Below are 21,607 nucleotides of genomic sequence, written 5' to 3'. Positions count from 1 at the left end.
TATCACCAAGAAAACGAAAATGCACAATTCTACAAATAAGAAGCATCGTGTGCTTGGTTTGAGGGGGAAGTTGACCCCCCCCAAAAAAAAATAAAATAATAAATAAATAAAAAAATAATAATAATAATATAAAAATATATATTCTGGTTAATATTGCATTAGTGGAATATGAGTTGAGCAGCAAAATCCAGCAGTTTTTTATTCCATCTCAAGGGGGCGGCCATTTTGCCACTTGCTGTCGACTGAAGATGACATCACAGTTGCTCAGGGCTCAGGTAACCACCAATCGCAGCTCAGCTTCAGAAAACAGGTGAGCTGTGATTGGACGTTGCCTGAGCACTGAGCAACTGTGATGTCATCTTCAGTCGACTGCAAATGGCAAAATGGCCGCCCCCTTGAGATGGAATAAAAACGGCTGGATTTTGCTGCATAACCCATACTGTATTCCACAAATGTCATATTAATCAGAATGTCATGTTTAGACTCGCGAGGTCACGTATAACATATTATTGTCAAGAAACCTTTAAAAGTTGCTGTTTGCCATTGACTGCAAAATTCTCACACTGTAGACACCAACATTTAAACCAACCGTATAATTTTAACAAAAATTTTATTAAGGTTAACATCTATGCTAATTTATGCTAAGTATTTATAAACCTTCAAACAACTGCCACTGCCATAACATTCAACGCATACAAAGAGCATGCAGCAATACTCACAGGCAGATATTCTCTCTGCTTTGTGGAAAGTTAGAAAATAAACACCATCACACACCTGGTGGGTGCTGGATTTCACTTTCCTTTCTTTGGTCCTTCCTCGGGTCTCCTGGCGGCCTCACGACTGTCTGGAAGTGTTCAGTTTAGGTGAACGGTATCGGATTTTTTGATAGGTTTTAGGTGAACTAATGAATACACACACACACACACTCGCACCACATACTCACCCACATACAAAAAAAAAAAAAGAGAGAGAGAGCAATGATGATGACATGTCAAATCGGTAAAATTACCGAATGAACAATACTGAGCCCTCCAGAAAAATATTTTAAAAATAAATAAACACCACAAAAACGTGTTGCTAGCTGTAGCACGAGTGCGAAAGATAAACCATGACATAACAGGGTTCACCATTAATACATAAAACGGTGTCAATGTAGGTAAAACTCATGACTGGGTTTATTGCTGTCTTCATTTGGATACAAAGAGTGTTCTCTTACAACAAATCACTGAAATGTTTGTCAACATTCCAATTATTGGATTGTCAACGCTTCAAATCAAACGCCAATCAAGTGCTGTCCGTATATCCCTGTTTCCATGGCGACGGCAAATCACGCGTCTTTCATCCAGACGCTAAACTTGCTGAGCGGCTGCTAATTGTAATGTGCACCCTCAATTAGTCGATACACCAAAAGCAACTACGATTGAACTAGAGGAGACGGAGGCCGACGCCCTTTGGCCGACGCCATCGTATTCGAGGCCAAACGAGGACAAGCCAGTGCAAAAGGTGAGGTTTGTTTTTTGTTTTTTCCAAATGTGCCAAGCGGCTACGACGGGGCCTTCAGAATCAACAGTACCGACTGATATCACTTCAAACGATTAGCAATGGGAGGGCTTCTTTAGCCAATCAAATTTCAAATTCATCCGCCTTAACGCAGGATCCCTTCCAACACCAAGAAGTGTACTTTCCATGTCTGTCTCTCTCACACACACACACACACACACACACACACACACAATTACGCTGCTATGAGGATATGAAGAAACAAAAACAGCTTTGACGAGATTGAGTGCGATTGGGACGGTTTTGGCATGTTTACCTTTTGCTTACCAACTGTGTCATGGGAAATTTGGTATCTGTTATTGGTATCAGCTTATTGAGTTCCGTGGGTCTGAACAGTACATCATAACACTTGGTGTTTTGGTGTTTTACACAATTTACCTAATGGCAAGGGTACAAAATGATGTCTATTTGCTAAAGGCAGGAAAAATGATATATTTTATTTAATCTGATTTTTTTATACAATTTTGCATTCATTACTTCAAAGTCAGAACTTTCGATGTATTTCATGAGTATTTTGCTAGCACTGCCTGGAAACTGTATAACATTGGGTAACCATTCCGGATATCCTTCCACAAGCTTCTCACGATACGTTGGCAGGAAATTTTCATTCCACATTAAAAGTAGTGGCGTCAATGAGCCAAAGTTTGTAGGCTGCCTTGCTCAATAGATGTTGGGAAACAAACACCGCATTTGATTGTATAATGTAACTACACCCCGGGCGGGAAGCATCACAATGACACTGCGGAATTTAATAAAAGTCTCAATTAGGTCGCTTTTTGGCATAAAGGTTTGTTTTTTTAAGAACAGCTTGTGCTTTATTTAATTGCTTTAATTGTATGTTGCCTCACACAAGGCCAATCTTGGGAAACCGAACCGACAGGTCTTTGATGCCAATATGTAATTACATCTTGGTATAAGACTCTTGCATGGCAAACGGCTCCTTCATAAATTTTTCAACCTGTCAACCTGACACATTTCTTGTGAACTCACTAGTCTAAAAATGACATTCGGATTCATATTACATTTGTAATATGAGTTATGAAGCAAAATCCAGCCGTTTTGATTCATCTCAGGGGGGGCGGCCATTTTGCCACTTGCTGCGTTGCAGCTCAGGGCAACGGCCAATCGCGGCTCACCTGTTTTCTGAAGCTCAGCTGTGATTGGTTGCTGCCTGACACCTGAGCAACATTGATGTCATCTTCAGTCGACAGCAAGTATCTAAAATGGCCGCCCGCCTGAGATGAATAAAAAAAAACGGCTGCATTGAACATATCATTGTCAAATAACGGTTGATTTTGGGGCCGGCAGCATCTTCACAGGAAGTTCATCTACCGCGACAAAGACGAGGATACTGACGTCTTGAGTCGCTAGCACGCTAACACTAATCATTAACAGTTAACGCCCACTATTAACATGGATGGATCATAGATGTTGATATTGCAGGATTTTCACCTGCGTTCTGGAACGTATCCCCCCACAATAAATATACCAGGGTTTCACTATACTGTATTTCGTAACGACATCCAAGGCAGCTAGCTAGCTCGAAAGCTAATGTTAGCAGGCAAAAAAAAAAAAAAAAAAAAAAAGAGTCTACTCTTTCTTTTGGTAAGTTTGCAGTTTATCAAACAATTTGTGTTTTGAAAAATATGCCAAATAGCATTGGCCCGCCCCTTATAAACAAATTAACGAGTCAGCCATCACTGTCATCTTTTTTTGTAACACACGAACCTTACCATGAAAATCTCTGTGAAACATTCTTCGGCGTTATTCCAAACATGCCAGCCATTTATAGCCGTTGAAAAATATGCAAACATTCCGACATTTACCGGTATCAAATACAGCCTTTGTTTCTGTTCGGATGCTCGAGATGTTTGCGTACCAGAATTGCTTAAGAAAAACAAACACTCCCTCATATCAAGAGTCGTGATCAAATATTCCAAACACGTTTCTCTGACAGTGACGGAATGTTACAGCCTTTTAGTTTATAGTCATTTATTTATTAGTTGCAGGAAAATTAAGAGAAATTAAATTAAATTGTAATTTAAAGGACAGATATTTACTAGTAAAAGTCTACGTGTAGACTCTGCGATGACAGCTTGATAACTTGGAACAAAGGAGAGAAAGAAAAAAAAAAAAGACCCAAAAAAAAAGCTACATTTGCTAATGCTAATTGGGGCGGGTTGTGTTCTTTCAGTTTAGGCGGAGAATTTTTGAATGCCAGAACCTTGTGGTTTTCAGGCTGGCGCAAACAAGCCAACACAATCGCTGAGAATAATTCTTGGAGACGACGGCATGGAGCAATTAATTCTCTTATATAAAAGACTGAGGGTGGAAAATATAGTGCTTCTCCGAACCCGGTGCGTCATCGGCTCTCGCTTTCCACGTTGGTTTTTATTTTATTTTTATGTCACGCCATCGCCCGTAAAGGTTGGAAAAAGCAAGTCATCAGATGAGCCATTCCTGGAATCACGAAGCATTCGCAAGCAGCTGAGATGGAAATTTGACAAAAAATTAAAATAATTGAAACGATTAGGATCACCTTGGAAGACCTTTTAGGGTTCAGATCGGGTGTCGCCGGGCTATAAATTAACTTCAACGCTGTTAGCAAAGCCCTGCAGGCCAGCATAGCAAAAATAGTTGGAACGCGAATTATGTGGTCATGTTTGGAGATTCTGCAGGCTGAGGTAATAATTGGCTCATTGTGAAAAGTAGAATCCAGGTAAAACACCTGCAAACCGCCGTTTAGGTGGAAGAACGTGTTTATTTGGATTGTAAAGAAACTACTTTGTTACGTGTTTCAAGTGGTTACAGGAGAAAAATAAAAAATAAAAGAATGTGCATCCAATTGCATAATCAGCTTAAGTCTTATTTGGCTCATTGAAAAGTCATTCAAGATTTTGTGTTTACTGTGTTAAAAAGGAATGAAAAACAAAACATAAGGAGGTTGACGTTGCTTCACATTATTCCACCAGCAAGATGTGTCAGTCTGTTGTTTTTTTCATGGCTAAGTACAAAAAAAATATACCCCTATAAAGTGCTGAACAACGAAAATACACTATTATTCACAAAAAGTTAGCAATACTGGGCTTTGAGGGTCAATTTAAAGATGGACGTTACAGCGGAAGTCAAGTCCCAAATTGTTCTTCGCAATAGCATATCATATGCGGTCCCGCCGTTCTAAACAATGTATTCTGATTTCGAACTAATTGTGGAATATGAATTCAGCAACGTCTCGGCAGCCATTTTGCCGCTTGTTATCAACTGATAATGACGTCAGTCGCAGGTCTCAGGTAACGACCAACCACAGCTCTTCTTGGAAACGTCACGAGAGCAAACTTAGAAAACCGGGGGGACCGTGATTGGTCATTATCTGGGCTACTGTGACATCATCTTCAGCGGCAAAATGGCCGCCCCCTTAGATGGATAAAAATGGCTGGATTTTGCTGCATAACTCATATTCCGCAAATGCAACATTAATTTAGACTAGAGAGGTCACATAGCACATATTATTGTATATAACATTTTTTACCTATTAATTGCACTATAACAAGTTTAGAGAAGGTCACCTAAAAAGGTTATAGTGCGTTTTAGGATTTGACTCCAAGCCCAATCACGTTTTTTTTGTAAGGAAAATAAAATTAAAAGGTAAAAGGAGTGTAAATGTAGTACTTTTCACGTTTCATTCACTTCAGTGAAAATGTCACTTAGGAAGTACTGGGACACGTTGGTGGGCTCCTCTTGGACCGTGCTGCTGTTGCTGCGATGGCACGGAGAAACCTACAAGACAGACACAAAGAGTTTTAGTTAAGCACTCAATCAAATTTGCTTTGTTTCTTGTTTTTGTTTTTTTAAAGCCTTACCTGGTGAAAAAAAAAAAAAAAAAAAAAGATGTGAGAGCATTTATTCCATATCCTTGCGATCCAGATGTAGGAATCGTGTACAAGTACAAGCAGAGCTTTTCATGAGCCTGCAGATGGCGCTCTTGAGCGTTGCTTACCTCAATTGAAGACAAAGGAGGACTAGGTGGTCGCGATGCTTTTGTACAGGCTGCTAATGGTTCGGGCTCTGCTGTGCTTTGCGCGGTCTCCAGTTGGGGGGCCGCGGTTGATGCCGTAGGCCGCTTTCCGGTCGCGCGTTTGCTGACTTTGGGTCGGCAGGAAGCGGCTTTGCCTCTGGCTCTCCTATTGGGGAATAACAAAAAAACGGGTTGAACATGTTTTTAATAGGGCAAATAGCAATAACAACTCTATTTGAAGTCGATAAAGCGTTCATATTGATCCATGGGTTATTTGCCTTTTTGGCAGCATAAGACCCCCCCAAAAAATTGGTATAATAATAGTGATTTTTATTTTTATTTTTTTTTACTATTTTTCAAAATTGTTCAGCTCGCCTACTGGCGATTTTTCAACATTTGTAACAGTTCATGAAGCACCGCTAATAATAACATATATTGAAACACTCCAAATTAGTGCCGTAAATATGGAATATTTTGAGAATCAATTAATCTTTTCGATTATTCAATCAATCGACTAATCGGATTAATTTCAATTTTGCATTAAAGTGCATAACAAAAGCATTTTTTCCCCCCATGATTACTGTTTATTAACCAGTGATTGGGGTTTATTTCGTACTTCGTATTCATATAGTGATTACAGGGATGTGATTTGACCAAAGTGAAATTATCTGAAAATTTAGCCCGGGGTCTGGGGGCTAGGTCCAGGGCAGTGCCCTGGTGGGGGGACAAGGGGGGCATAGCCCCCCGGAGCTCATGGGCTTTCCGTGTTTTTAAGTACTTTCAATGCACTCACATGACAAAGAAATAGACAAAACAACAGCATAAATTTTCAATGTATATTAAACTATCCCATATAAAATGGCAGTTTTAGTCAACTCAAAATCAGTCACATTCAAAAACATTGGACTGCCTTTGCTTTTAAAAACTATCACTGAGAATATCATCATATCTAACTCATGTGATTACTAAGTTAACACATAAATAATGTTGAAGAGTTCAAATTTCATGAACAAATAATTGTATCATGACCAAATGAAAAGTAACTCATATTAGAGCATACCACAAATGTCTTTGTTATAGCAGAAGATGTTATCTGTCGGAGTCATGTGCATACACACTGAACTACTAAAAAAATAAATAAAAAATAAATCTGATTTTTTTTTTTGGGGGGGGGGGGAGATAAAAAAAAAAGCGGAATTCCGCGAATTAGCGGAAAAATCACATCCCTGTGATTAAAAAAAAAAAGGAGGAATGATGTTTTACTATTGTACCGGTTCGGTCATTGTTTTCCAAAGTAAAAACAGATGTTTGCAAAATGTCTTATTTTGATTAAACACAGAAGATAATCACTTATCACATTAATCAGGTGCATTTTGTCACCTTTGGGGAGGACTTGACACAGCTGATGGGGGCGTGTCTTCACTTGCTGCAGCTGGAGCTGGTAGGACTGGATGCTTCACGAAAAAAGAAAAAAGAACATATTATGGGAAACTGACTGTGTAAACAAATAGTTGTGTCTGGTATTCCTGCCCCACCGATCAAATATAAAATTGAATGACCGAGTTGATCTCCCCAAAGTCATCTATGGTTAGTTAGCAACTAAATAAAATGTCCACAGGTGTCAATATAAGTAGTAATAGTTTGTCTGCTTATACAAAGCTAAGTTACTGAGAGTTTTTTTTCCCCCCCTTAATGTTATAACATCGCACACAAAATCTCTCAATGTCGGTGCTACAGTGTTACCGCGGCGACACCAATCTCTCCACAGGGGACGGCCGTCCCTGCAACCGCACTGTCCACAGGAAGGCTGCGGAGACAAGGAGGCACCATTAGACACCCAAGAGCAGGGTATCACCTTTTCAACGTATCGGGACCATTTGGACCTGTGCTGCAGGGATAGATCTGCTCGGGGGGGCCGAGGGGGAGACGCATCCAGTGGGACTTCCATTAGGGACAGGATGAAGAAGGGCTCGTCTGGATCTGATGGCACTGAAAGCGCTGATGTGAAAGAAAGTGAACAGAGAGTGAAACTCGGTAGCACATTAACATTCATTCACGACATAATTATTCCACACACGAAAAGAACAAAAGGTGAGTATTTAGCGTGCCCAGGCCTTGCACTGCACAACACAATAGCACAAAAAAAAATAACTGGGGTGGCACCCAGTTTGTCCTTTTTTTGTTGTTGTTGATCATGTCATCATGAATACTGTGGGGAAAGGCGGCCCACATTGCATAATAGGGCTCATTTAAAATGGCAGAACCTAATTAGATGATGTAAATAAACATGCTAAATGTAACACTTTTTGTGATTTTCCAAGACCACACAGCATGTGATAATATTTGGAAATATGACATAAAATACATTATTCAGAAGCAGAATGGCAACATTCCCCACAAAGATTTGGTCCATTTAAAAAAAAAGAAAAAAGAAAAAAGAAAAAAAAAAGACTTTCAATATTTAACTCTTTCACTGCCACTGACGTTTAAAGACGTCAAGTAAAAACCTACGCTTCACTGCCAATGACATCAAAAGACGTCATCCAATGATTTTTTTTTTTTTGAAACGGGTAGAGGAAACCCTTCCGCATGTCTGGTGAAAGTTTCAAGTCTGTCTGTTGTGCCTAATGACTATTTTTGGCCCCTAGAGGGCAGCGATGACTCTTTTGACAAGATCGGGTGGGCGTCAGTAGAGGCGGAGCTAGAGCGTCGAGCAGGAGATGAGAATGGAAGACAAAGGAAAAATGGCGGCCGGTCGCGAGGAGCTCACGCCCGAGACGTTTTTTTCAAAGACCAAAAGCATCGCTGAAAAAGCACATTGTTGACGACGATGATCATCATCGATGATGAAGATGAGGGTGGTGACTCCGTGGTTGAGAAGCATTGACGCGGCAGTAGAAGACGTTAGATGGAGCTAGATGGAGGAGGGAACGGGCAATGGCGAGCGTTTGCAAGCAGCTCTACACTTACAAGACGAAAGGCATCGACCAACGCTAAAATAGTGCATTGATGACGACGGTGATCATCCTCGATGATGATGAAGGTGAATCCGAGCTTGACGGCGAAATTGGAACCGCTGACGCGGCGGCTATGACGGTGTCGTAACGCGGAGCGCAACCGAGCACGCACAGGCGGACGTTCGATCGGACGACGGTGAGTGCCCCGAGTCCAATGCATATTCATCGGAGGAAGTGTGTACAGTCTGCTACTTGCTTTTTATTCCCCGGAAAAAAAGGCCGTCAAGAAAGTGTTGTCAAATTGTTACACTGTTGAATGGAAATAAACGTATTTTCAATCAAAAAACACTTTTTCATTGTTGGTGAAAGCGTTTTACAGAAGTAAAGCACTATTTAGGTGTTTGTGGCATCATTCGTGGACAAAAAGAAGTGTACAATTCACTAGAGTGCATGAAATAACATCGTTTCACAAAAAGCTCTTTTTCTCCGTTTTTTGTTTCAAAAGAGAGAATTTCGGTGAAAGTAACCATTTTCTATTGTTGATTACTGAAGAACGGAATAAGGTAGAAACAAACTTTTTTTTCTGGTGAAAGCTGAGAGTCCAATCTTTCATTTGGTAGTATGCGTGTTTCCATAGTCCAAACACAACATTTTCTGTGGACCTTGAAAGATCACTCAAAATGCTTAAATCGGCTGGCAGTGGGGACAACCCGTTTCTGAAAACGTCAGGCAGTGAAAGAGTTAATTTGGAGATTTTAAGGCTCTGCCAACATCATGTGCTACATTGGTCATCTCCAATTTAGCACAAAATCACCAACTTACTGTCTGCAAATACTGGGAGACTTGCAGAAGTTCGGTTGGCTCTCGTGCTTGTCGCAGAGTCCTCCTTAAAGACATCGGGTGAGAAATAAAACGGAATTGTCTGCCCAAAGTCCACCTTTTCAGATTCAAATGCATAATTAGCGGCAACAAACACATAAGAGGAGGTCATTGGAGATTTGGTGGCTAGTTAAATGTGACTGAAATAAACAATGCTACCTGAATGGAGTGCTCGGGTGCTCTTGTCGAGCAAGTAGCCATAACTTGATCAACAGCTCCCTCTAGTGGCGTCAGCGCGACGGTCGCTTGCCCTCGAGCGCCAACTGGGCAAGAATCAAAATTGGTGGTCTCGAATAACAAAGTAAGAGCAATGTCGTGATGTATGTTTGTCTGATTGAGGCTGCCACACACCTGGTCCTGCTTTTACGGTCACTTGTCCAGACTGGCGAAGGCGTTGTCCAACATTGGGCTTGGGCTTAACGAGCCTGCCTCGTCTCATTGTGGAGGTTTTGGGCAACGAAGTATCGTCAGTGCTTACGATATAAGGGCAAACTTTCCATTAGCAAGCAAACTCATGTCAATATTGAATTTTGAATCGCTACTGCCACCTATGGGCAAAAAATAAAACTACATTTCCCATTCTTCACATACTGTACACAATGTGCACAATATCACATCTGCAGACAGAGGGCGGGAAATTCTAACCCGAATCCTGTCTGATAACTATTGGCTTGCAAGAGTTACCATTATTAACAGCTAAGGTGTTAATCTACTAATTAAAATAGGTTTCACCTCAGCCAAAAGGGAAGGATAACCAATGGACCTAACCAAAAAATCAGGACGATGAAATGTGGATTTGTTGTGATTGCTCCCAAATAATTACAAAAAAAAGTCATAAATGGTCAAATAAAAAAGCTCTTGTAAAGAAATGATTTTTTGACAATAATATGTTCTATGCAGCCCCACTGGTCTAAATAAGGTATTGTTAATATTGCGTTAGTGGAATATGAGTTAAGCAGCAAAATCCAATTTTTATCCATCTCAGGGGGGGCGGCCATTTTGCCACTTGCTGTCGGGTGAAAATGACATCATAGTTGCTCAGGTCGCAGCTAACAACCAATCATAGCTCAGCTTCAGAAAACAAGTGCGCTGTGATTGGTCGTCGCATCAGCCCTATGCAACTGTGATGTCATCTTCAGTCGACAGGAAGTGGCAAAATGGCCGCCCCCTGAGATCGATAAAAATGGCTGGATTTTGCTTCAAAACGCTTATTCCACAAATGTAATATTAATCAGAATGTCATGTTTAGACTAGTAAGGTCACCTATAACATATTATTGTCAAAAAATGTTTAAGGTTAAATTCCACTTTAATGCAAATTTAATGAAACAATAAAAATAAATTAAATAAGCTCACCATTTGCGGGTTTGAGCCTCTGCGGTCACTTGATACGCTCCACTGGTTTCAGAATCTGCCGGAGTGATGTTTAACGAGAGGACGTTAGGTGTGCAATTTTAAGTACCAGCCACCGTCACAGTGTCCTGATGATGAGCAACGTTGCTTGCCCGTTTCCTTACCCGTTGCTGGAGTTTCACTACTACGGCCATCGGTAACGGACAACGCCGACTTGGAGCCACCTTCACCGCGTGAACTTGCTGACACCGATTTGCCGTCTGACGTTCCATCGGCGGGTTTGTCCAATCCATTCTTGGACTGCGTCGCTCTAGCAACGGATCCCAAATTGGGTTTGGCCTTGGGGAGTCTTTGAATTGTTTCTCGAGTGTGTTCGCATGCCTTTGAGTCTTCCTTGTTTGTATCGGGTCCAAGACCGACCACCGTCTCCTCGCTAGAAGTGATTTCATCTGAAGGTGTAACAGTAGAGCTGAGGTTTGCCATCGGATTCCTGGCGCTTTGACTTGGTTTCTGCCGTTGTGATTCTACTTCGGCTGTTTCTTCTGTGGTTTGAGATTTAGACGGTGAACTTCTTGATGTCTGCGGAAGGTTGGGTTTGGCTTTTGGGAATCGACTTCTCCTGGAAATAACTTTACTTGGGTTCTGGCATTCGGGTAACTCTTGCAAGGTACTGTCAGGATCGCCATCTTTTGGGTCCAAAGATTTATTTGACTCTTCGGCTTGGGGTTCTGTGACTGTTGCGTCAGATATCGTCTCATTATTACGACCACTTTCAACGGTTTCACAATCTTTGGACTTTGTGGCACTTGCGTCACGTCCGGTGCCTGGTATCTTCTGCACAGGATTCAGTTCTTCCGAAGGTATCACATCGGAGACTACATTTGCGATTGCCGTCACCGTCGTAGCAGGGCTGGTGATTTGATTGGTTGGCTGTGGTTGTACATCAGCTGTTGTTTCGCGAGCGGATTCAAGATTTAGAGACGGGCTCATTTTAAGTTTATCCTGTGCATTTCTTGATGTCTCGAGGTTCGGTTTTGGTTTGACCTTTGGGAATCGACTCCTTCTGGTCTGATGGGTGGAAACAACCTCACTCGTTTTCTGACCTTCAAGTAGATCCAAAGTTTTCTTTGACTTTTCGGCCTCGAGTTTTGAGACTTCTGCCGTCTCATTATTACGACCACTTTTGACTGTTTCACCGTTTGTGGACTTTGGTTCTGCAGCAACTCCAACGTCTACCACATTCTCCTCACCCGAACCCAGTTCCTCGAAATGTATGATACCGGAACTTACATTCGTGACTGGAGTCGCATTAGAAACTGTACTGGTGCTTTGAGCGGGTGTCCCAAGAGAGCGGGCACACGAGGGCTGTGGTTCTACTTCAGACAGGCGACTTCCTTTAGTGGTTTTAGGTTTAGATTGTGCATTTCTTGATACATGTGAAATGTTTGGCTTGATCCCTACGAATCGACTCCTCCTGGTCGGCTGGACTTCTCTTGGTTTGTGACCTTCCGATTGTTCCTGCGTGGCGGCGTCAAATTCTCTACCTTCTTGGACGGAATGTGTCTTTGATTCAGCTTTGGGTTCAGAAGCTGCCTTGGTATTTCCACCACTTTTATCCGCATTATCATCCGTGGACTTCACGTCACCTGCGGCATGTCCGACTCTTACCATCTTCTCTCCTGATTGCATCATACTGCCGCTTAAGTTCATCAATGGGGTCAAAGTTGACGCAGAACTGGTGTTTTGACCTGGTGTCTCTAAAGAAGCTGGCTGTGGTTCTACTTCAGCTGTTGTTTTTGAGGTGGATTCCAGATTGGGCGACGGGCTAGTTCCTTCTGAAGTCTGAGGTTTAGACTGTGTCCTTGATATTTGTGACTGATTTGGTTTTGATTTGACCTTTGGGAATCGACTCCTGGTCTCTTCAGCTTCACTCGGTTTCTGACATTTAAGTGTTTCTTGCCTAGCAACGTCATGATCAGCAATTTCTTGTAGCAAAGGTGCGTTTGACCCATCAGTTTGCGATTCCGCAACATTTGATGCAGCCACATAATTATGTCCACTTTCAACATCTGTAGGCTTGGCTGCTACGGCAGCCTGATCAAAATTGGCTTCTGTGAAGTCACAGGTTTGGTTTTCTGATGCCTGGTCATACGGTCCTTCCATGGGGGTTGTCTCTTTAGAAAGGACGGGAGCAAGACTGCAGCTCTCCGTAGGAGACTTCACAGGTGATGCATCTGGTTCGGACTTTGAACGTGCGGTCCTTGAGGCTCTGGCCAGGTTAGGTTTTGGTTTCACCTTGGACGCGTTACCTCTTCTGGTCTGTGGGCTTGGGTCAGGAGCTGAAGATCCTGTGTTTGTGGGCGCTAAGGTGGAAGTCTCAATCATCTGTGTGACTCCGTGGTCTGCAGTTGGGATTTGGCTGGAACTGTTTTCCTTGATGAATTCTGCTATTTCTTCCTCCAAGAGTTTGTTGGTCTCATTCACACTCTCCGATTCCGTCTCTGCAATTACAGACAAATTGACTGCAACTGTAACTGCTTGCCGCAGTATTAACTACTACTACTACTACTACAGTATGTGTACCCGTTCTCGGATCACGCGTGGTCTCCGACTGAGAGAGGTGAGCTACGTTGCCAATGGCGAGCAACGTTTGCGCGGCCTCGTTGAAGCTCTCTGCCTCGGACACTGAGAAACAACGCAAAGTTTAATTTCAATGTTTGAGTCAGGAAACTAGTCATTTGAAAAAAAAAAAAAAAAAAAAAGAGCGTCAACATACCTTCGGCGTGTTCAGAAGACATTAAGTCGATAACATCCTGAAAGACAAGCAAGACTTTTATTTGGGGTTGTTAAATCTGGAAGAACACATCAAAAGACAGGTGGATGATGGCAATGTATAAAGTTTAAAGGGGAGGTCAACCCCCTAAAAAAATTCTTGACAATATGGTCTATGCAGTCTAAACGCTGTATTTTGATTAATATTGCATTAGAGGAATATGAGTTAAGCAGCAAAATCCAGCCGTTTTTATCAATATCAGAAGGCGGCCATTTTGATCAGGTCTCAGGTAACAACAAATCACAGCTCAGCTTAAAAAAAAAAAAACAGGTGAGCTGTGATTGGTCGTTGCTTGAGCCTTGAGCAACTGTGATGTCATCTTCAGTCGACGGCAAGTGGCAAAATGGCCGCCCCCTGAGATGGATACAAACGGATGGATTTTTGCGTCATAACTCATATTCCACATATGTAATTAATCAGAATGTCATGTTTAGACTAGTGAGGACACATAACATATTATTGTCAAGAAATGTTTATGGTTTAAACAAACTTTTTTTTTTTTTTTTGGGTGTTGCACTCTAAGCAGGGGACACTTACAACCAGGAGGTCCAATTGATGCACACACGGTTCGCGTACCCCTGACTCACTTTTGTTCCCCTCACAGAGGGAATCAGGGCAGAGTTCATCTTGGGAAATGTCTAACACATCAGACATGTTGCCCAAGATGTCAAGCTACATGAGAGAGGAGGGAGTGAATTATGGGAAGCATGCACAAAAGACAAATGCAAATGATTCAAAGATGAAAATGACGTGCGACTGAACGAGTTTGGCACCTCCTCCATTGTCTCGTCCACCGGTTGAATGACAGCCAAAGGAGAGCGCAGACAGGCGGGCACAAACGCTTCTTCCTCGTCCACCTGCTGGACCTGCTGCTCCTCCTCGTCCTCGCTGGATTCGGACTGAGATGCTCTGAGGGTGATAAGTTTGGACTTTTTGGACGCCGGGGCGGAGGAAGGTGCCACGGCCGATCTGGTCCTCTTGGCGGTGCACTTTTGCTCGGGTTTGGATGTGGGACCCTCTTCCTTGGCAGGGTAATTCAAGTGGCTGGGGGGCTTGGGGACTCTCCCATACCTGCGAAACAAACACAGAGACCTTTTCTTCTTGCCTTTTCAAATTAAGGATGGGGGAAAAAAGTTACGTCAGTTCCCCAGAGTGCAGCATCTGAATTGGGACACGGCTTGTGAAGTATACCTGGTAGGTTTTGCAGGTTTAGAAGAGTAATCATCATCACCAGAGGAAATAGCACCATCACCATCCTCCTCATCCGCCTCGCTGACTTCTTTAGGTGGCATTGTCTCTTTGTTTATCTGAAAAAAAAAAAAAAAAAAAAAAAAGTTAGCAGCTGGTTGAAAGTGTATTCAACAAAGCTCTGGTAGCATCACCTGCTCTGTCGAGGCTTCATCCGCTACATATTCGTCTCCCATCGGGATCGCATCGCCTTTGGCTTTCGTGGCGGTTGGACCGGGTGGAAGCTTCTTGCTCCACTTCCTGCCGAGGGGCAGGACTGGTTTGGCTGCTCTGGCTCGTGAGAGTTTGGCGGGTTTGACTGCGGCGCGCTCGGATGATTCGCACATCTCCGGACTTTCACACCTGGTCGTTTGGTGAGAAGATATACCACTTGAGATTCAATTCAACAGAACGTGTTTGCTAACAAGAGGCACCAAAATACAAATGACAACATAAACTTTGTTTGGGATTACGCCAATTTCCGGTCGCAAGACCATCTAGGGGCCAACTTTTACTACTTTTATCACTCTTGGCTTTCTATCTCACGTCCAAAGAATTGCGCTCATCTAAAAAATACTACAGCAGTAAAGAAGGAGGCTAAAATCAGAATTAAACCCGTTGCCACCTGGAAGTATCAATACATGACGTCATGGTGGAATGCCCTTTAAACTTCCTTACACTTGTGAATCGGGTTGATCCTCAGGAAGGGCTGCCTCTGTGTCTTCGGGTGTGCAAGCGTCATCTGAGGAGACAAAATCAATCCCTAAAACAAAATGTGCGGTTCAACGAGAACGCTCTGCTCTGGCAGATATGCACCTTCTCCGCCACTCTTTCCTCCCACTTTGCTTTTCTTTAGCTTCGCCGCCGAGACGTCCTGCGCACTCTGGAGTTTGCGTTTCTGCCCGGCTTTCGCGGCGAGGGCTTTTCCGCCCTTGCGCAGCTCGTCGTTCTCTTCCTTTCCGTCCTCCGCCTCCGAACTCAAGAAGCCATCCATCTCCTCCTCCTCCTCCTCGTCTACTTCCTCATCCTCCTCCTCGCTGTTGAGATGGTCCACAAACTTTTTACCTGCCAAGGAGAACCAAAAGGACCAAGAGATGAAAGATCATTCACGATGCAATGCAGATACGATAATTCATGGTCAGCCATTTTTTATTTACTTGAGAACCTCGACTGGGAATGACAAGGAGAACCGCGTGAGCCAGAGTCTTCTTTTTGTTTCATAAAAGTGATGTTATACACACAGGGATGTGATTTGACCAAAGTGAAATTATCTGAAAATTTAGCCGGGGGTCTGGGGGCTAGGTCCAGGGCAGCGCCCTGGTGGGGGGACAAGGGGGGCGTAGCCCCCCGGAGCTCATGGGTTTTCCGTGTTTTTAAGTACTCACATGACAAAGAAATAGACAAAACAACAGCATAAATTTTCAATGTATATTGAACTATCCCATATAAAATGGCAGTTTTAGTCAACTCAAAATCAGTCACATTCAAAAACATTGGACTGCCTTTGCTTTTAAAAACTATCACTGAGAATATCATCATATCTAACTAATGTGATTACTAAGTTAACACATAAATAATGTTGAAGAGTTCAAATTTCATGAACAAATAATTGTATCATGACCAAATGAAAAGTAACTCATATTGGAACATACCACAAATGTCTTTGTTATAGCAGAAGATGTTATCTGTCGGAGTCATGTGCATACACAATGAACTACTAAAAAAAAAAAAAAAAATCTGAATTTTTTTTTGGGGGGGGGATAAAAAAAGCGGAATTCCGCGAATTAGCGGAAAAATCACATCCCTCTATACAATAGCCATCTATTTCTTGTGGATAAAAATAGGAGGTAAGGAATCATTTAAAACGTTTAAGTGTGTTTCAAGTAGTTTTGAAGTGTTTAAAGCATTTGCAAGGGGATGAAACATTTTTTTATATGATCTCACTATATTTCCATCTTGCTATTATATTTTTACCACAAGTATTGTAGATGACTTAAATACACTCACTCTTTTCGCCCTTTGAGCTCCTCCGGCGCTTCTTGTATGCGTTCTTCTCCACGAGCGACTTGAGCTTCTTCCTGTTGGCCTGGACTTCCAGAATCTTCTGTAGCAGCTTAGTGAAATACTCGATGTCCAGTTTTCGTCTCTCTCCTGCAAAACAAATGGCAACTGTGACGGATCTTGGGATGTTCAAAAAATAAATAAATATGCGGGATTCTGTCACAAAACGGCAAACGGAGTACAAACGGAAAGCTTTGTCGATCCTCCAGGAGTTCTGCCGTTCCTCTTTTTTAAATTTGTTCTGTTTAAACATACACACAACCACAAAAAAAAACAACATTGCACATTAGATAGCTACATAAATAAACACATCAATGCTCTTTTTGACGGACCCGTATCTCGGTTCGAGTTCTGTTGTGAAAGAGCTGGCCGATCATGGAGAAATCCGTTCCCACCATGCTGATCGCCAGAAAGAACATGTCTGTCTCTACAAGAATAAGGAGACATAAAAAGGAAGATACACGATGCATTCAATTTCGGCTTGTCTACACGCTTGTGTGTGTCCGAACCTTCGTTGGTCCAGGGCTTGCAGTAGCTGGACGCCCTGAAACTGGAATACGTGGTAGTGGAGCCGCGCTCGAAGATGGGGTCTCGGCCCTCCGCCGGGTTCGGCCCTTTGGCTCTTTGGACCTCCACAGTCAAACTGAGACACATGAATGCTCACGATTACTCTACAGAAAATCGCCTGTTTATCACCGTGGATATGCGTCAGAAAATCACACCGATTCAGCTAGCTTAATGCTAACAAATAATGTCAAACACCATAAACGGGCTAACTAAATTAGCTTTGCACATTGAAGGGGTGCAACACTGCTGGGTTCTGGTGTTAGTACACGTTACCTCTCCTCGTCCAGGATCAGCGTGCCGTCTTCAGCCACTTTGACCCGCGGCACCATCAGCGCCCCGTCATCTTCCTCATCCTCATCCTCATCCACTGCCTCCTCCTGTTCCTCCTCCGCTTGGCTCCCCGCCTTCGGGATAACTTCCGAGTCCAGTTTCGGAACTCTTTCTGGCGATCTGGGACAGCATCAAAGTAGAAGAGCCGTTAAAATCTTGCACCATCATGAATTTTGACCGGGATCTACTGAATGGTACGCTCACTTTTCTCTCCTTGGTGAAACTGGAACCACGGTCTCGTTCTCCTGAGTTTCATCCTCCAAACTGGACCTGTGACACGGTTAGTTGTGGGTCACACAAAGGAATATGCATGTGATGCGGTAGTATCGGCTAAACGGGCAAGAAGTTCTCACAACGTTGGGTCGGACGTCGGCAGGTAGCGGATGAGATCCCTCATGGTCATTTTGGCGGGATCCAAATTGCATTCCTGCTCACGTTTCCTCTTTGCTCTCTTGGCACCCTGCAACACAACACGTCTTTTCTTATTTTTTTTGGCCAACGACTGTGCCACATTAACGTGCCTTGACTGACCAACAGGTGTGTCGTGGGAAACGGTCCAATTTCACATAATTGGGTCCAAATATTATTTGCTTTTGATTTTTACCTTGTTCTTCTGTTTTCTCTACAACAAGGCACTCTAACGGTCGCCCCAAAATTGGATGTGTTTTACAATAAAAGACACAAGAAAGCTAAATTTTAAGTACCACTGATTGTCACACCCAACTAAGTGGGGAGAAATTTGTTCTCCGAATTTGACCCATCCCGAGGGAGCGGTGAGCAGCAGGGATTGCGTTCGGAAACCATTTGGTGATCTAACCCCCCAATTCCAACCCTTAAAGCTGAGTGTCAAGCAGGGAGGCAAATTGGTCCCGTTGTTGTAGTCTTTGGTATGACCCGGCCGGGGATTGAACCCACAACCTCCAAGTCTCGGGGCGGACACTCTACCACAATTGCCACTGGGCTAACGACTAGGGTTGCTCGAATATGAAGAAAATATTAATCACAATTAATTTGGTAATAATTGAAATCACGATTAGGGCGATCATTTGTTTTTTGGTACAAAACAAGAAAATGTTTAAATGTAAAAAATATGAAGACAAATGCATTTCTTTGAAACAGTATAATTATGCAAGTTTCTTTTGGAGCAAACTAGGTTTATTAAATGAGTTATTTTAAAATAAAAATGTACAAATATATACATTTAAATAACTAAAAATTAGTATTAATATTTTTTTATTTTTGTTCACGACTATGCCAATTTTGTAATTGTGGAGTGTAATAATTAAAATTGTAATTAAATTTTGATTATTTGCACAACTCTACTAACGACTAACCTTTTCTTTCCGCATCTCCTGCCTGAGCAGGTCGCGAAGCTTCTGAGCCTTTTCCAGCCTCTGAATGTCCGACGGGTCGTTCAAAAGTCGACTCAGGGAGAACCTGGGAATCGACGACTTCCTGCTCTTCGACGACAAGAGAGTCTTGGCTTTCTCCGACAGCGCTGCCGTCTCTTTGTCCGGCGGCCTGGGAGGAACTTTGATGAGACTGTCGTCCGACGGTAGTGATGACTTCTCAGTTTTTTTTGTTCCTTTTTGAGAGTGGTCAGGGGAGACGGCAGCTGCTTGTGTTGAACCATCACAAGAGACAACGATGGGCTCGGGCGACTTCGGCGACTGGACCCCAGGCAGTACCACTTCGGTTCCAATTTGTGGCTCAAGGTCAGAATTTTTGGAGAGATTTTCAGAGCCCACCTTGGTGGGGGACTTTTGCGTTCGAGGTGGGGCGGTGAGGCGACCCGGGGCCACTCTGGGCTTGACAGAGAAGCGTTTCCTCCTCTGGACAGCAGACGAGGAGCCGGTACCATCCCCACTTGGATCGTTTCCATCACTAAGCAGGACGGAAATAGGTCTACATTAACCCGGAAGAGATCCTTGTACGAGTCTCTGGTGAGTGACATGGGTGCCAGCAAATGAGAATGTAGAGTTGGCTGTTAACTGGCAAACCCAGTCTGTATGGCGAGTGACTGCGTGCTCATTACTTTATTCAATAAAGTGATTGAAAGGACATATTTCAAGGACTTCTAAAGGTTTACGTCGCATTTCCTCCTTAATAAATAAACCACTCACCTCACGGGGGTAGCTTTAGCCGCAGGCACGTCAACCAGCTGGCTGTCGGTCACCGCAGAGGCCGCCGCAATCTCATCAACGTCTTTCGGAGGAGCCTCTTTCGTCTCCTGACTTATCGGTACGGCTTCCTGCAATGGTGCCGCCGTCCTCCCGGCCCCGCCCACATTGGGACGAACGCTGAACCTCGAGCGGCGAAACATTAAGGCCTGAGCGTGTCACAAGGAGTGTCAATCAGCTACACTGGAACGTCATACACACCGAACTTGATGACCTTTCAAGGCTAGAAAAAGTTAATTGAACACTTTAAGGTGCCTATAATTTCCATATAATCGCTCGTAAAACTTTGCACAGTCACATTTTTCTAAATACCTTTTTATGGTACAACACTGTTTGAAAAGACACTTTACGACAACAAGTGTACCCTGAATAACTGTGTGAATCTACTGTCCCATCAAAATAACTCAACACAGTCATGTCCAAACCGATGGAAACTACTATTCTATTAAATGAAAATGTCCAAATTGGGCCCAAATAGCCATTTTTCCGCTTGAGCGCCTTTGATGTAAATGGGAGCAGGAATGTTTAACTTGGTGTTATCTTCACATTGTTAACTGGAAGTGTCAGCTCTTAAGTCCCATGAAAAGATATAATAAAACATTTACACAAAGGTGAGGGACGCACTTTTTTTTTGGTGAGATATTTAATGTCTATAATAAGCTAGTATTCTTTCAACAACATCAAAACGTGCCCTGCCTTTACAATAACAAACTGCCTTTCTTATACCTTCATGTTACGCCTTTACATGTCGCACTCACAAATGTGAGACCTATAAGTTATTTTGTGGAAGTAAATGTTTAAAAATGTATTTTAATACAGTTTACTGGAAAAATATTGTCATCCCCCAATAATGTATACTGTACACATTTTGAGTAAGAGTTCACTGCACTTTTTGGTGCACTATTGACACAGTCAATCTGAGAACACAACTACTGATACCGTCTGACAGCATTAGCGTTTTCATATGTTTTCATAATAATGGTAAGGAAACGTGACGTTGCCAGCAGCTGGCCCGTTAGTGCTTCTAAAAGAGCGTAAGCCTGACAGCCCAATGATGATTTTTGAAATTCAAACGAAATCTAAATATGCAAGCTGTTCATACGTGTGGTTAACTACAAGTAGACAAAACTCCAACAAACAATGTTGTACAGTTGACAGAGTAACATGATTGCGAGGCGTGCGCCTTTTTCTAACACGTTCCGTCTTTCTACCTTGCAAAACCAAAATGGCTTTTATCGATTATTTCCGGCGTTTTTTTCGGACCACTTACCTGCTCGCCAACGTTTCGCCAGTAAGAAATAAAAGTCCACTAATCGACGAGAAAAAACAAGCCATGAAAGCCCGCAGCAAGATATTAAACCGCCATGTTGGCCATGACGCGTTATTTCATCGCCCGCGAGGGGCATTGTGGGAAATGTGGTCGTAAACGTCAAGCGTAGCTGGTTAAACTAAAATAACTAGACTCATTTACGAGAGTAAAAAAAAAAAGAAAAAAAAGAGTTGAATACAAACGTAAAAAATATTTTCAGTAAATTTCATACAATTTACATCTTAATAATTTAGCTGGCATTACAACACTCACCTCACCTGTACAGTGAATCCTCTCCTTTATTCGCTCAGGCCAAAGCACCGTTTAAAATATTGCT

At 42.7% G+C, this 21,607-nt stretch overlaps 1 protein-coding gene across 6 annotated transcripts; it reads right to left on the bottom strand.

Moving 5' to 3' along the window:
* Positions 1-593: 593 nt before the first annotated feature.
* Positions 594-21,362, bottom strand: LOC144064073 (uncharacterized). Of its 6 annotated transcripts, XM_077586280.1 has the most exons (28): positions 21,232-21,362; positions 19,905-20,110; positions 19,116-19,665; positions 18,135-18,241; positions 17,986-18,051; positions 17,725-17,901; positions 17,394-17,527; positions 17,217-17,311; positions 17,071-17,125; positions 16,831-16,974; positions 15,640-15,888; positions 15,502-15,565; positions 14,979-15,186; positions 14,788-14,903; positions 14,370-14,667; positions 14,134-14,268; positions 13,540-13,576; positions 13,347-13,448; positions 10,928-13,264; positions 10,767-10,821; positions 9,763-9,884; positions 9,571-9,674; positions 9,355-9,469; positions 7,459-7,573; positions 7,319-7,382; positions 6,956-7,029; positions 5,558-5,741; positions 594-5,337 (listed from the first exon to the last, which is right to left on the bottom strand). In XM_077586280.1, the coding sequence occupies exons 2-28, from the start codon at positions 20,102-20,104 to the stop codon at positions 5,233-5,235; spliced, it is 6,012 nt and encodes a 2,003-aa protein (XP_077442406.1). In that variant the 5' UTR covers positions 20,105-20,110; positions 21,232-21,362; the 3' UTR covers positions 594-5,232. The 6 variants fall into 6 exon arrangements, with proteins under 6 accessions (XP_077442406.1, XP_077442402.1, XP_077442403.1 ...); XM_077586276.1 differs by having other exon boundaries at positions 16,831-17,125; XM_077586277.1 differs by having other exon boundaries at positions 5,558-5,738; positions 16,831-17,125.
* Positions 21,363-21,607: the final 245 nt, after the last annotated feature.

The sequence above is a fragment of the Vanacampus margaritifer genome, chromosome 14 (genome assembly GCF_051991255.1).
Source record: "Vanacampus margaritifer isolate UIUO_Vmar chromosome 14, RoL_Vmar_1.0, whole genome shotgun sequence".
Taxonomy (NCBI): Eukaryota; Metazoa; Chordata; class Actinopteri; order Syngnathiformes; family Syngnathidae; genus Vanacampus; species Vanacampus margaritifer.
Note: the sequence above shows the minus strand (reverse complement) of the source record. Positions and strands in the feature narration are given on the sequence as shown.

What these genes read in the sequence shown, in the direction of transcription:
- LOC144064073 (XM_077586276.1), bottom strand. Translation starts at nt 20,104, where the DNA reads ATGTTTCGCCGCTCGAGGTTCAGCGTTCGTCCCAATGTGGGCGGGGCC. An exon ending in ATCAATTGGACCTCCTGGTT is followed by an intron (nt 13,577 to 14,133) that starts GTAAGTGTCCCC and finishes CTTGTCTTTCAG; the next exon opens with GATGTTATCGACTTAATGTC. An exon ending in CACGCGTGATCCGAGAACGG is followed by an intron (nt 13,265 to 13,346) that starts GTACACATACTG and finishes CTGTAATTGCAG; the next exon opens with AGACGGAATCGGAGAGTGTG.